This window comes from Neoarius graeffei, chromosome 2 (genome assembly GCF_027579695.1).
Source record: "Neoarius graeffei isolate fNeoGra1 chromosome 2, fNeoGra1.pri, whole genome shotgun sequence".
In the NCBI taxonomy this organism is placed as follows: Eukaryota; Metazoa; Chordata; class Actinopteri; order Siluriformes; family Ariidae; genus Neoarius; species Neoarius graeffei.
This window is the reverse complement of record NC_083570.1, coordinates 108,026,579-108,040,744: the sequence shown is the minus strand read 5'-3', so window position 1 is coordinate 108,040,744 and position 14,166 is coordinate 108,026,579. Positions and strand designations below refer to the sequence as shown.

The 14,166-nt window shown below is 41.7% G+C and overlaps 1 protein-coding gene across 1 annotated transcript in view; it reads right to left on the bottom strand.

Moving 5' to 3' along the window:
- tspan17 (tetraspanin 17) overlaps positions 1-14,166 on the bottom strand; it is a 116,676-nt gene that overhangs the window by 34,693 nt on the left and 67,817 nt on the right. The window contains exons 5-6 of the mRNA XM_060915357.1: positions 8,501-8,626; positions 2,363-2,410 (exon numbers count right to left, since the gene is read on the bottom strand). Of these exons, the coding sequence (XP_060771340.1) occupies positions 2,363-2,410; positions 8,501-8,626 (174 nt within the window). The remainder of the gene's footprint in view (positions 1-2,362; positions 2,411-8,500; positions 8,627-14,166) is intronic.

The window sequence follows — 14,166 nt, the reverse complement described above, 5'->3', positions numbered from 1 at the left end:
GAACCCGTTCTCAAAAAGATTGCGTTTTGGGCACCCAAAACGCCGGTGCCGTGTGGACGCCAGACCTAAACGATAAGCAATTGTATCGGAGTCACCTGAATCCGTTGCCGTGTGGACAGGGCCTAAGACTCAACAGAATCACCTCAAAACAGTTCGTCACAATGGGTAAGGTCATGTTTTGTTTTGTTCCCCCCCACAACAGTTCTAAAACTGCTTTTTACAACATTTATCTGGTATTTTTTTTTAAAGTACAATCAAGACATACATACTACAGAGATATTACTGTAGCTGAACTTGTGCTGAATAAAAGAAGTCATATGACTTTGAAAATCCTGCTTAGATTTGTTGAAATTTACGACAAAATCAGAGCACGGCAAAATCATTAGAGTGCCAGAGAATACCCTCAGACCCCAGAGGGTTAAAGCTGTTTACGGGTTACGTGCACAAACACTTTCGTGTTATAACCAAACCGGGACTTTTGTTTCCAGGCTCATCTGCTGTAACGTTGACTAGGGCTGTGCAATTAATTGAATTTTGATCACGATTTCGATTTTTGTGTCAAACGATCTCAAAATTCATATAATCGAGTTGAAACGATTTTGCCATTTGTCGGGGACGCGCACACACAATACATTTCCTTCCCGCGGGCCCATGCGCAGACTTGCCGACAACACTGACGCGGTGGAAGCAGTGTGTGCGTCTCTATGGCTCTCCACTCACGCAGCTGAAAGGAGCGGAGATTGTGAAATGTTTGGCGCGAGGTAGGCTCGCAAGATGACAGAAGGAGGGCAGAATCGGTTGGTTTGACAAAAAGGGACGAAAAACGTCTAATATGGGATCACTTTGGATTCGAAGAATCCGACGTGGAACAGAAGCGCATCGTGTGTAAGATTTGCAATAAGGTAGTATCTGCGCCTCTTGGCAACACTACAAACCTCTTCAACCACCTGAAACTGAGCCATAAAGTTATTCACGACGAAACAAAAAACAAACAAAAAAGATAAAGCCGATGCCGCCACAACCAGCAAGACAACGCAGCCATCCATTTCAGCCACTCTCTACAACGCCACGAGTTCGGAGAGGCACAACGCACTCACAGCATCCATCGCATATTATTTAGCCAAAGACATGCAGCCTGTGTACATTTGTTTTTCTCTGTCTTATGTCAAAAGAATATTTTTATTTTGTTTTATACATCGCAAACTTAAGTTTTTCTAGACTATATTTATTTTCAGTTTGAAAGAAAGGTGAACGTAAATGATCAATAACAAAGAGGTTTTTTTTTTTTTTTTAAAGAGAAATGCAGAATAAATGCATTGTTTCAAAAAATCGTTTGAATAATCGTGATTTCAATATTGACTGAAATAATCGTGATTATTATTTTTTCCATAATCGAGCAGCCCTAATGTTGACCCAGTGTTTGCAGGATGTTCACTGAATAACAGACATGAACACCGAAACTAACGTTAGCACAACACTATGATTTTCCCCTGAGACTGAAAAACGCTGTTGCTGTTAAATGTGCATGAAATCCTATACACCTGCTCTTGTAAAACAGTCAGTGCGTTTACATGCACATCCAAATCGAGCTGCGGTCGGTAATCGAGCTAAGGGTCCCAGCAGGGGTGCCAGAGAAATCCAATCCTACATGCACACAAGGAAATCGAGCTATTGTGTGAGGTACATTGTGCACCCGAGCCACAGGTGGCGCTACACGCCCCATCGTATTGGTACACTTCCGGTTGTCGTCATGAAGAAGAGGAGTGATTTCCACTTTACGTTCACACCACATGTCATTGCCACCTGTTGGCTACAAACTGTCCTGCGCAGACCACTGTTTTGTAAGACAACTTATTTTGCACAATTGTATATTTTTCTAAAGTCCATTTTTGGCTTACAATTTAACTTGTGTCTTAATAAACACAAAAAGTTCAATTGTTTTTGTCTCCTTGTTCCTCCTGACTGCTTCTGCTGCTCGCTACTACTACTGTTGTCATGCCGACCGAGGCTGTTGTGTTTCCCGCTTGTGGTCTCGTCACTCCCGGAAGGGGCAGTGCTGAAGTAAGTAGCTCGACTACGTAGCTCGATAGGGTTTACATGCACCAAGTAGCTCGGCTACAATCGCATAATCTAGGTCGCGTAGCTCGATTACGAGAAATCCAGTTCGGTTCGATTTCAGCCGAGCTAAGGTGTTTCCATGGCATTTAGAACTTCGATTTTCTCTATGTGCATGTAAACGCACTGAATGTTCTGTTCTACACAAGGTTTAAATTTACCACTTCAGAAGTGTTTAAAGTCATGATGGTTACAGGAAACTTGCAGGAGACATGATGATGATGATGATGATGGGTGTGGTACTTACTGCTTCAAGCCGCACGTCATATCCGCACTGAGTGTTCAGAACATCTTCCTGGAAAGGGCAGAGAATCACACAGTCACTCCTGATACACACGATGGCATGTTCACTAACAAAAGAAAAACATCGACAAATATGAAGTTTCTCCGAATTGTGGAGAAAATCAGATCAGAAGAGAAAAGCAGAGTCGTCCTGAGAAGATTATTTAGGTTAAGAATAAAACACTTGAGGTCATGCTGCTGTAGGAAAATAATCAATAGTGGTGTGGTGTTAGAGTTAGAACCTCGAGGTTGATTATTTTCCTATAAACAGCACGTCCTGATGTGTTTTATTCTTCTTATACAACAACGATTACGCTAACGTACTGATTAAAGATGACACGTCGTACTTTTTATCTGTTTAGAGTTACATTTAATGTCTGCAAAGTGAGGAGACACACTCTCGGTCTCAATCACTTACTATTAGTCAAGTCAAGTCAACTTTATTGTCAAATATGCTATACATGCAGCACAGATGAAATTTCAGTCCTCTCTGACCCACGGTGCAAACAGGCAATGCAATAAATAAAAGTAAAAATAGAATAATTGAAAAAACAAACAAACAATATAAACAGTATAAACACTCTAGATAGGAACTAGATATAGACTAAACACTCAAACAATAAACAGTATAAACACTAGATGAACAAGACAGACTAAACACTCAGACAATATAAACACTCTAGATATGAACTAGACGTAGACTAAACACTCATATATATATATATATATATATATATATATATATATATATATATATATATATATACACACACACACACACACACAATACACACACACATTGGTTCAAATAACCAAACAGTCAAGGGCACTTGAGGTATAGCAGGTAAACATGAAACAAGCAGTATAAACAAACTAGCAGCTGTTAAGATGAGGTAGTGCGGAATAGTGCAAATGAGCGAGGGAAAGTGAGATGTGCGGTCCCTGAGTTCAGTGCGTTAATGAACGATGAGATGTATGTATGTACAACCCCAATTCCAAAAAAGTTGGGACAAAGTACAAATTGTAAATAAAAACGGAATGCAATGATGTGGAAGTTTCAAAATTCCACATTTTATTCAGAATAGAACATAGATGACATATCAAATGTTTAAACTGAGAAAATGCATCATTTAAAGAGAAAAATTAGGTGATTTTAAATTTCATGACAGCAACACATCTCAAAAAAGTTGGGACAAGGCCATGTTTCCCACTGTGAGACATCCCCTTTTCTCTTTACAACAGTCTGTAAACGTCTGGGGACTGAGGAGACAAGTTGCTCAAGTTTAGGGATAGGAATGTTAACCCATTCTTGTCTAATGTAGGATTCTAGTTGCTCAACTGTCTTAGGTCTTTTTTGTCGTATCTTCCGTTTTATGATGCGCCAAATGTTTTCTCTGGGTGAAAGATCTGGACTGCAGGCTGGCTAGTTCAGTACCCGGACCCTTCTTCTACGCAGCCATGATGCTGTAATTGATGCAGTATGTGGTTTGGCATTGTCATGTTGGAAAATGCAAGGTCTTCCCTGAAAGAGACGTCATCTGGATGGGAACATATGTTGCTCTAGAACCTGGATATACCTTTCAGCATTGATGGTGTCTTTCCAGATGTGTAAGCTGCCCATGCCACACGCACTAATGCAACCCCACACCATCAGAGATACAGGCTTCTGAACTGAGCGCTGATAACAACTCGGGTCGTCCTTCTCCTCTTTAGTCCGAATGACACAGCGTCCCTGATTTCCATAAAGAACTTCACATTTTGATTCGTCTGACCACAGAACAGTTTTCCACTTTGCCACAGTCCATTTTAAATGAGCCTTGGCCCAGAGAAGACGTCTGCGCTTCTGGATCATGTTTAGATACGGCTTCTTCTTTGAACTATAGAGTTTTAGCTGGCAACGGCAGATGGCACGGTGAATTGTGTTCACAGATAATGTTCTCTGGAAATATTCCTGAGCCCATTTTGTGATTTCCAATACAGAAGCATGCCTGTATGTGATGCAGTGCCGTCTAAGGGCCCGAAGATCACGGGCACCCAGTATGGTTTTCCGGCCTTGACCCTTACGCACAGAGATTCTTCCAGATTCTCTGAATCTTTTGATGATATTCTGCACTGTAGATGATGATCTGTTCAAACTCTTTGCAATTTTACACTGTCGAACTCCTTTCTGATATTGCTCCACTATTTGTCGGCGCAGAATTAGGGGGATTGGTGATCCTCTTCCCATCTTTACTTCTGAGAGCCGCTGCCACTCCAAGATGCTCTTTTTATACCCAGTCATGTTAATGACCTATTGCCAATTGACCTAATGAGTTGCAGTTTGGTCCTCCAGCTGTTCCTTTTTTGTACCTTTAACTTTTCCAGCCTCTTATTGCCCCTGTCCCAACTTTTTTGAGATGCGTTGCTGTCATGAAGTTTCAAATGAGCCAATATTTGGCATGAAATTTCAAAATGTCTCACTTTCGTCATTTGATATGTTGTCTATGTTCTATTGTGAATACAATATCAGTTTTTGAGATTTGTAAATTATTGCATTCCGTTTTTATTTACAATTTCTACTTTGTCCCAACTTTTTTGGAATCGGGGTTGGTTGTATGTATGTATGTATGTGTTGGAGGGGGAAACTGAAGATCTGTGGCAGGGGGCAGAGAGGGGAGGAGGGGCAGAACAGGGAGGGAGTTGAGCCTCCTGACTATTTAAAGATCAATATTTTTTCATTTTACAACTACTATATTATTTAGCTTCTTTTCTTTCCATCACTGCTGTTATTTACTGCATCATTTTTACTTGCCTTTTATTATTAGATTTTTTTTATATACCTTTTGTTTCACTATGAGATTTTTTTCACCTGCATGAAAGGTGCGACACCAATATTACAATTTTCAACCTCTTTCGACAGTACATCATCACACTTAATTTACATCATAACAAAACACACTACTGTTATTATTATTACTACATAATCTGACAATCTCTAATCCAGCCTCTCTCAACCGGGGTGCCGTCTGGCTTCGTTAGAGGTGCCGTCAAAAAATTATATATTCTAACACTGAAATAAATAAAATGAATTAAAATTCCAAAAAGCGATAGTTACACTAATGCAGATCATCGCCGCCTCATGCATCATCAAAATTTGTCTCATGGCCCCCTTTCCCATGTCACAACGCCACTGCCGGGGTCAGCGTATGGTCAGCGTGACTGCGTATATTTTATATGGGGGCGCCTTGAGAATTTGCATACTTCTGAAGGGTGCCGTGACTGAAAAAAGGTTGAGAAACGCTGCTCTAATCCATAAAAATCAGATTTATTCTCGATTAGTCTCATTTCCAACCTGAACACAACGCAAGAGTCAGACACGCCCACCTCAGCAGTGCACCTACAGGACCTCAACCTGACTCCGTCCCTGGTTTTCCCTTTCAAATAAAGTCAATTTCCGAAAATCAGCTGCATCTCTCAAGCTGGTTCAATAGGACACTTGATTGTTCGGCGTAAACGAGTGAATCTGAAGCCCTCCTTCTGACCACAGGACAGGATTTTACAAACGTTCCTCCTTTCCTTCCTGTTAAAACCCTACGAGTGGAGCAGTGAGAGATCACCAGCACTGTGACTGGGAGACTGATACAGACAACAGGAAGGAAAACAGATCAAAGACACACAGACGTGTGAGAGTGCTCAGCACTGCACAGATAAAACACACGTGTGCGCACACACACACACCTCTGTCCTGTGGATGTGGAAAGAATGAAAGAAAATAGAAAGAAGGAAGAAAGTGCTGTGTGTTGATGCATGTTCATGTACGGTCGTGTATAGTGTGTGTGTGTTATGATTTATGTACAGTCAAGTAGTGAGAGCGTGTGTGTTGTAATGTGTTGTGATGTATGTAGTCCTGGAAAGAGCGAGAGAGAGAGAGAAATGTAATGTGTTGTGATGTATGTAGTCCTAGAGAGGGGGAGGGAGAAAGAGTGTGTAATGTGCTGTGATGTATGCAGTTGTGTAGTGTATGTGAGTGTGTTGTGATTTATGTAGTCCTGGGGAGAGAGAGAGAGAGAGAGAGAGAGTGTGTGTGTAATGTATGCAATTGTGCAGTGTGCGTGTTGTGATGTATGTAGTCCTAGGTGGGGGGGAGAAAAAGAGAGAGTGTAATGTGTTATGTATGCACTCGTTCAGGCCCTGTCCACACAGCAACGGATTCAGGTCAATCTGATAAAATTGTTTATCGTTTCGGCCTGGCGTCCACACGGCACCGGCGTTTTGGGTGCCCCAAAACGAAATCCTTTGAGAACGGGTTCCAGAGTGGAAAGATCTGGCAACGGCGCCGTTGCGAAGTCGTCTGGATGAGTAGAACGGATTTGTTTGCGATGACGTCACAACCACATGTGCTTCACGCCGGGTAGAAGTGTAACGAACTCGATGCGAGTTGTCAACAAATCCTATAACTTGGTTCATGAAACGCGCTTACAAAATATTTTCACTGTGAATATTTATTGTGTAATGGTGCAAAGTGAGAGAGAGAGAATAGCCCTTAGGGCAGAGTCAATCCCGCCAGCAAAAATAGGGAAAAAAAGGAGCGATCTCACCTCTTCAGGTGTTGGTTTAAGTCCTACAATACATTCCTCAAAAAGGGCGTAGAAGAACAAATTAATCCATCAACGTGTAGCATTCAATTTATTCCGGACCATTAAAGACGCCGCCTTCCGCGTAGAATCATACGTCATCCTCGCCGCCATATTGGATGGGTCAAAGCGGAGAATAAAGATGCCTCATTCATGTGCTGCGTTTAACTGTACCAACAGGTTTACCGTCCAAACGAGATCACATGGGATTACCTTTCACAGGTGAGACTGGAAAAATACTTTTCATTGTATTTGGTCATTATAACGTAATTTTACGAACAGATTTTTCTGACTGTGGCTAATATGAAGTCTCGCGCATAATAGTTTATGCGCATGCGTCCTTACTTCTTCTATTGTTCTGGTGTCTCCGATGGGAGCGTCTTACAGCGCACCTAGAGGTGTGGCATGTGTATTGCATCGTTTTCAGCAAGCGTTGCGTTGCCATATGGACCTGATATTTTACTGATCCGTTGCCCATGTGGACGCGATATATATATTTTTTTAAATCTCGTAGCCGTTGTCGTGTGGATGTAGCCTTAGTGTGTGTGTGTGTGTGTTGTGATTTATGTAATCCGAGAAAGAGAGAGAGACAATGTGTTGATGTTTGTAGTCCTGGGGGGGGAGGGGGGGAGAGAGAGAGAGACAGAGAGAGTGAGTGAGAGTGTAATGTGTTGTGATGTATGCAGTCGTATAGTGTGTGTGTGTGTGCTGTGATTCATGTAATCCGAGAAAGAATGTGCTGTGATGTATGCAGTCGTATAGTGTGTGTGTGTGTGTGTCTATTGTGTGATTTATGTAGTCCTGGAGAGAGAGAGAGAGAGAGAGAGAGTGAGAGAGAGAGAGAGTGTGTGTGTGTGTGTTTGTAATGTATGCAATTGTGCAGTGTGTGTGTTGTGATGTATGTAGTCCTGGGGGGGGGGGGGGGGGGGGGGGGAAGAGAGAGTGTAATGTGTTGTGATGTATGCAGTCGTATAGACTGAGTGTGTGTGTGTGTGTTGTGATTTACGTCGTCCTGGAGAGAGTGTAATGTGTTGTGATGTATGCAGTCGTAGTGTGTGTGTGTTGTGATTTATGTAATCAGAGAGAGAGAGAGAGAGAGAGAGAGAGAGAGAGAGAGAATGTGTTGATGTATGCAGTCGTATAGAGTGAGGGAGTGAGGGAGTGTGTGTGTTGTGATTTATGTAGTCCGAGAGAGAGAGAGAGAGAGAGAGAGAATGTGTTGTGATGTATGCAGTCGTATAGAGTGAGTGAGTGAGTGTTGTGATTTTATGTAGTCCTGGAGAGAGAGAGAGAGAGAGAGAGAGTAATGTATGCAGTTGTGTAGTGTGTGTGTGTGTATATATAAAATATATGTACAGTCCTGTAGAGAGAGAGAGAGAGAGAGAGAGAGAGTGTATAAAATATATGTACAGTCCTGTAGAGAGTGTGTGTGTGTGTGTAAAATATATGTACAGTCCTGTAGAGTGTGTGTATGTATAGAAGGTTCTCACAGCCGGGTCTTTGACGCAGCAGGAGAAGGGCACACCGCAGCGCTCTCGGCTCGGGTTCAGGTCTGTGCAGTTGAAGTAGATGTTCTGGTTCCAGTCGTCTGGTCCATGGGCACCACAGCATGACCACTGACACACACACACACACACACACACACACACACACACACACGATTATCATCTCATTCATCTCAAACATCAGTTTCATCACAGAAACCCCCAAACACAGTCACAACAATATTCATCTCCATCATGCTGAAACACTTTTTTTTTTTTATAAATTATAGACTGTCAATGTAATAAATATGTAAAAATAAAATATTATGCTGCCTGTTACATCCATGGGCATTCGCCCCTGTGCCCTCCGAACCCTCGCCCTGCACCTCAAAGACTGATTCCATGCACCTGTCCCAGATTAGAACAATGGATGCTTATGCATGCTATTTAAATACTTTTTTTTTTTCCCCTCGAGCAACATTCTATGTTTGCACTGCAAAGAATGAAAACTCCAACTCCGGGCCTGAACAACTGTAAGCATAATTCTATCCAGCGTAGTCGCACCGCCGAGTTCATGACAAGTCATCCTAAAATTACAACAGCAGTGAGAACATGGACAATCGTGTAATAATTAACTGCATGTGACAACGAGTAAACAAGAAGTGTTCGAAGAACAGAACAAATGATTATCGTGCAACAAGCACAGTTCAGCCGTAGCACACAACACAGCACACTTTACTCCTTGGTCTGGACCTTTCGTTTATTGAAATCTCATACAGGCCTGTAGTCGGATGAAATGAAGCATGTTTCGTAGACGCGCGACGTTCGCTGCAGAAGCATCGCTGCATTCAAATCATAATGCATTTTCAGGGAACACTTCTTCCGAGTCTGAGATTGTCGAGTTCTCGAATGCAGCTGCGTAAAGTGAAATTTATATTTTGGGAGCCACAATGGCAGGGTTGTCCAGAAAATCTGAAGTAGCAGGCTTTTATAAATAAATAAAACGTGGCTTGCGGGTCTTGAAGCCACCGCAGCGTGCCAAAGGTGCGCTAATGCAAGAGGGGTCTTGCCCCCCCCCCGAGAAAATGTTGAAATTTACATGCCTTCTGGCACATTCTCAGCTAATAAATTACTAACCATTTCCCTAGAAAGTAAATGCAAAATACGTATGAAATTTCCCTCCAGATGTGCGCGCTTGGCTCTCAGTTCCCCTCTGCAGTACGCTGCCTGGCTCTGTAACATAACTACATGGTGAGCTTATCTGGTGTACGTGTAATGCACTTCTGATGTGCTATTGTGTATTGTACAGCTTTAATTTCAGCATAAATATTTGCACTTTACAACCCCGATTCCAAAAAAGTTGGGACAAAGTACAAATTGTAAATAAAAACGGAATGCAATGACGTGGAAGTTTCAAAATTCCATATTTTATTCAGAATAGAACATAGATGACATATCAGATGTTTAAACTGAGAAAACGTATCATTTAAAGAGAAAAATTAGGTGATTTTAAATTTCATGACAACAACACATCTCAAAAAAGTTGGGACAAGGCCATGTTTCCCACTGTGAGACATCCCCTTTTCTCTTTACAACAGTCTGTAAACGTCTGGGGACTGAGGAGACAAGTTGCTCAAGTTTAGGGATAGGAATGTTAACCCATTCTTGTCTAATGTAGGATTCTAGTTGCTCAACTGTCTTAGGTCTTTTTTGTCGTATCTTCCGTTTTATGATGCGCCAAACGTTTTCTATGGGTGAAAGATCTGGACTGCAGGCTGGCCAGTTCAGTACCCGGACCCTTCTTCTACGCAGCCATGATGCTGTAATTGATGCAGTATGTGGTTTGGCATTGTCATGTTGGAAAATGCAAGGTCTTCCCTGAAAGAGACGTCGTCTGGATGGGAGCATATGTTGCTCTAGAACCTGGATATACCTTTCAGCATTGATGGTGTCTTTCCAGATGTGTAAGCTGCCCATGCCACACGCACTAATGCAACCCCATACCATCAGAGATGCAGGCTTCTGAACTGAGCGCTGATAACACCTTGGGTCGTCCTTCTCCTCTTTAGTCCGAATGACACGGCGTCCCTGATTTCCATAAAGAACTTCAAATTTTGATTCGTCTGACCACAGAACAGTTTTCCACTTTGCCACAGTCCATTTTAAATGAGCCTTGGCCCAGAGAAGACGTCTGCGCTTCTGGATCATGTTTAGATACGGCTTCTTCTTTGAACTATAGAGTTTTAGCTGGCAACGGCGGATGGCACGGTGAATTGTGTTCACAGATAATGTTCTCTGGAAATATTCCTGAGCCCATTTTGTGATTTCCAATACAGAAGCATGCCTGTATGTGATGCAGTGCCGTCTAAGGGCCCGAAGATCACGGGCACCCAGTATGGTTTTCCGGCCTTGACCCTTACGCACAGAGATTCTTCCAGATTCTCTGAATCTTTTGATGATATTATGCACTGGAGATGATGATATGTTCAAACTCTTTGCAATTTTACACTGTCGAACTCCTTTCTGATATTGCTCCACTATTTGTGGGCGCAGAATTAGGGGGATTGGTGATCCTCTTCCCATCTTTACTTCTGAGAGCCGCTGCCACTCCAAGATGCTCTTTTTATACCCAGTCATGTTAATGACCTATTGCCAATTGACCTAATGAGTTGCAATTTGGTCCTCCAGCTGTTCCTTTTTTGTACCTTTAACTTTTCCAGCCTCTTATTGCCCCTGTCCCAACTTTTTTGAGATGTGTTGCTGTCATGAAATTTCAAATGAGCCAATATTTGGCATGAAATTTCAAAATGTCTCACTTTCGTCATTTGATATGTTGTCTATGTTCTATTGTGAATACAATATCAGTTTTTGAGATTTGTAAATTATTGCGTTCCGTTTTCATTTACAATTTGTACTTTGTCCCAACTTTTTTGGAATCGGGGTTGTATAAATATGAAGCCTCAGCGAAGGGACCAGACATCTCTATGGGAACTTCGGCACTCTGGGTCGCTTCTGGATATGAAAATAACCATGCTTAGATATGAAAATATTAATTACGATTTATATGTACAAACCTGCAAAAAACAGACTTCATATCGTCTATATTTGGCCCACGGAAGCTTTTATTTTCATTTTCAGTGGCATTTCGTGAAAACCGAGTAAAACTGTCTGCTGTAGCATGGGCACATGGATTGACTCAGCCAATCAGAGTGCGAGAATCAATCCAATATGGCGTCGCTTCCGATCATGCTAGACCCAAACCGAAGACAATTTCGTGATGGAATAAATGGATTTGCAGCAAATTATGGGCAGCAGAGACGATATAAATTGCTTGAACATTGAAAGACAAGGTTTTTGGTTGCTTTTTTCCTGCGATCAAGTAGCCGGCGCAGACCATCTGTGTAGGCGGAGAAGACCGCCGGTCGCTGGCACTTGTGGACATCTCGGATAACAGTTACAATGTTTGTGTAATAGCGATCCGTATTATAACGGCGTTCCACTGTAAAACGCTTCGGGACGTGTTGTTAGAGAAAATCAAATCAACTGCATTTCAGTAAGAGTAACTCTGCTTAAATCACACAACCACGTTGTTGATTATTTTCCAAGAACTGATAAATGTACATTCTAAAGTGTTTTATTAATAAATAAATATATGCCAATAATCTTCTATATGATATTAAAGCCCCAAATGATAACGGTTTAATTTTGAGCCAAAATCTTACAGATGAACACACAGTGGTGCTTGAAAGTTTGTGAACCCTTTAGAATTTTCTATATTTCTGTATAAATATGACCTAAAACATCATCAGATTTTCACACAAGTTCTAAAAGTAGATAAAGAGAACCCAGTTAAACAAATGAGACAAAAAATATTATACTTGGTCATTTATTTATTGAGGAAAATGATCCAATATTACATATCTGTGAGTGGCAAAAGTATGTGAACCTTTAGGATTAGCAGTTAATTTGAAGGTGAAATTAGAGTCAGGTGTTTTCAATCAATGGGATGACAATCAGGTGTGAGTGGGCACCCTGTTTTATTTAAAGAACAGGGATCTATCAAAGTCTGATCTTCACAACGCATGTTTGTAGAAGTGTACCATGGCACGAACAAAGGAGATTTCTGAGGACCTCAGAAAAAGCGTTGTTGATGCTCATCAGGCTGGAAAAGGTTACAAAACCATCTCTAAAGAGTTTGGACTCCACCAATCTACAGTCAGACAGATTGTGTACAAATGGAGGAAATTCAAGACCATGGTCGACCACTCTTGGGGAGGGTAACAAACAAAGATCACTCCAAGAGCAAGGCGTGTAATAGTCAGCAAGGCCACAAAGGACCCCAGGGTAACTTCTAAGCAACTGAAGGCCTCTCTCACATTGGCTCATGTTAATGTTCATGAGTCCACCATCAGGAGAACACTGAACAACAATGGTGTGCATGGCAGGGTTGCAAGGGGAAAGCCAATGCTCTCCAAAAAGAACATTGCTGCTCGTCTGCAGTTTGCTAAAGATCATGTGGACAAGCCAGAAGGCTATTGGGAAAATGTTTTGTGGATGGATGAGACCAAAATAGAACTTTTTGGTTTAAATGAGAAGCATTATGTTTGGAGAAAGGAAAACGCTGCATTCCAGGATAAGAACCTCATCCCATCTGTGAAACATGGTGGTGGTAGTATCATGGTTTGGGCCTGTTTTGCTGCATCTGGCCCAGGACGGCTTGCCATCATTGATGGAACAATGAATTCTGAATTATACCAGCGAATTCTAAAGGAAAATGTCAGGACATCTGTCCATGAACTGAATCTCAAGAGAAGCTGGGTCATGCAGCAAGACAACGACCCTAAGCGCACACGTCGTTCTACCAAAGAATGGTTAAAGAAGAATAAAGTTCATGTTTTGGAATGGCCAAGTCAAAGTCCTGACCTTAATCCAATCGAAATGTTGTGGAAGGACCTGAAGAGAGCAGTTCATGTGAGGAAACCCACCAACATCCCAGAGTTGAAGCTGTTCTGTACGGAGGAATGGGCTAAAATTCCTCCAAGCCGGTGTGCAGGACTGATCAACAGTTACCGGAAATGTTTAGTTGCAGTTATTGAAGGTTCACATACTTTTGCCACTCACAGATACGTAATATTGGATCATTTTCCTCAATAAATAAATGACCAAGTATAATATTTTTGTCTCATTTGTTTAACTGGGTTCTCTTTATCTACTTTTAGGACTTGTGTGAAAACCTGATGTTGTTTTAGGTCATATTTATACAGAAATATAGAAAACTCTAAAGGGTTCACAAACTTTCAAGCACCACTGTACAAATGAACTCCAGGTGATGAGTTCGACCAGAGGTTCCCAAACCCCTTCTTCATTTGTTACTGAGTAACACCACAAGTATTACACATCGTAATCTCCTAGAAAGGTCTGGATTTTGTAGAGCAGTCTTCTGGATTTTCTCGATTATTAAACACTTGAGTGCAAGTTCAGAGTTTTTGATTTGAAACGCAGTTCATGACGAGAGCAGAAACTATTTAAGAGAGACAGAAGTGTGCGTGTGTGTGTCTAACTTCACCATGCTTGAAATCCTAAATATTTTACAGATCGACTTGGAAACCTGGCTCTGATGCGCGTCTAAATCTTCACAGTGAGTGTGTGTGTGAACGATGCCGCCCACGTCA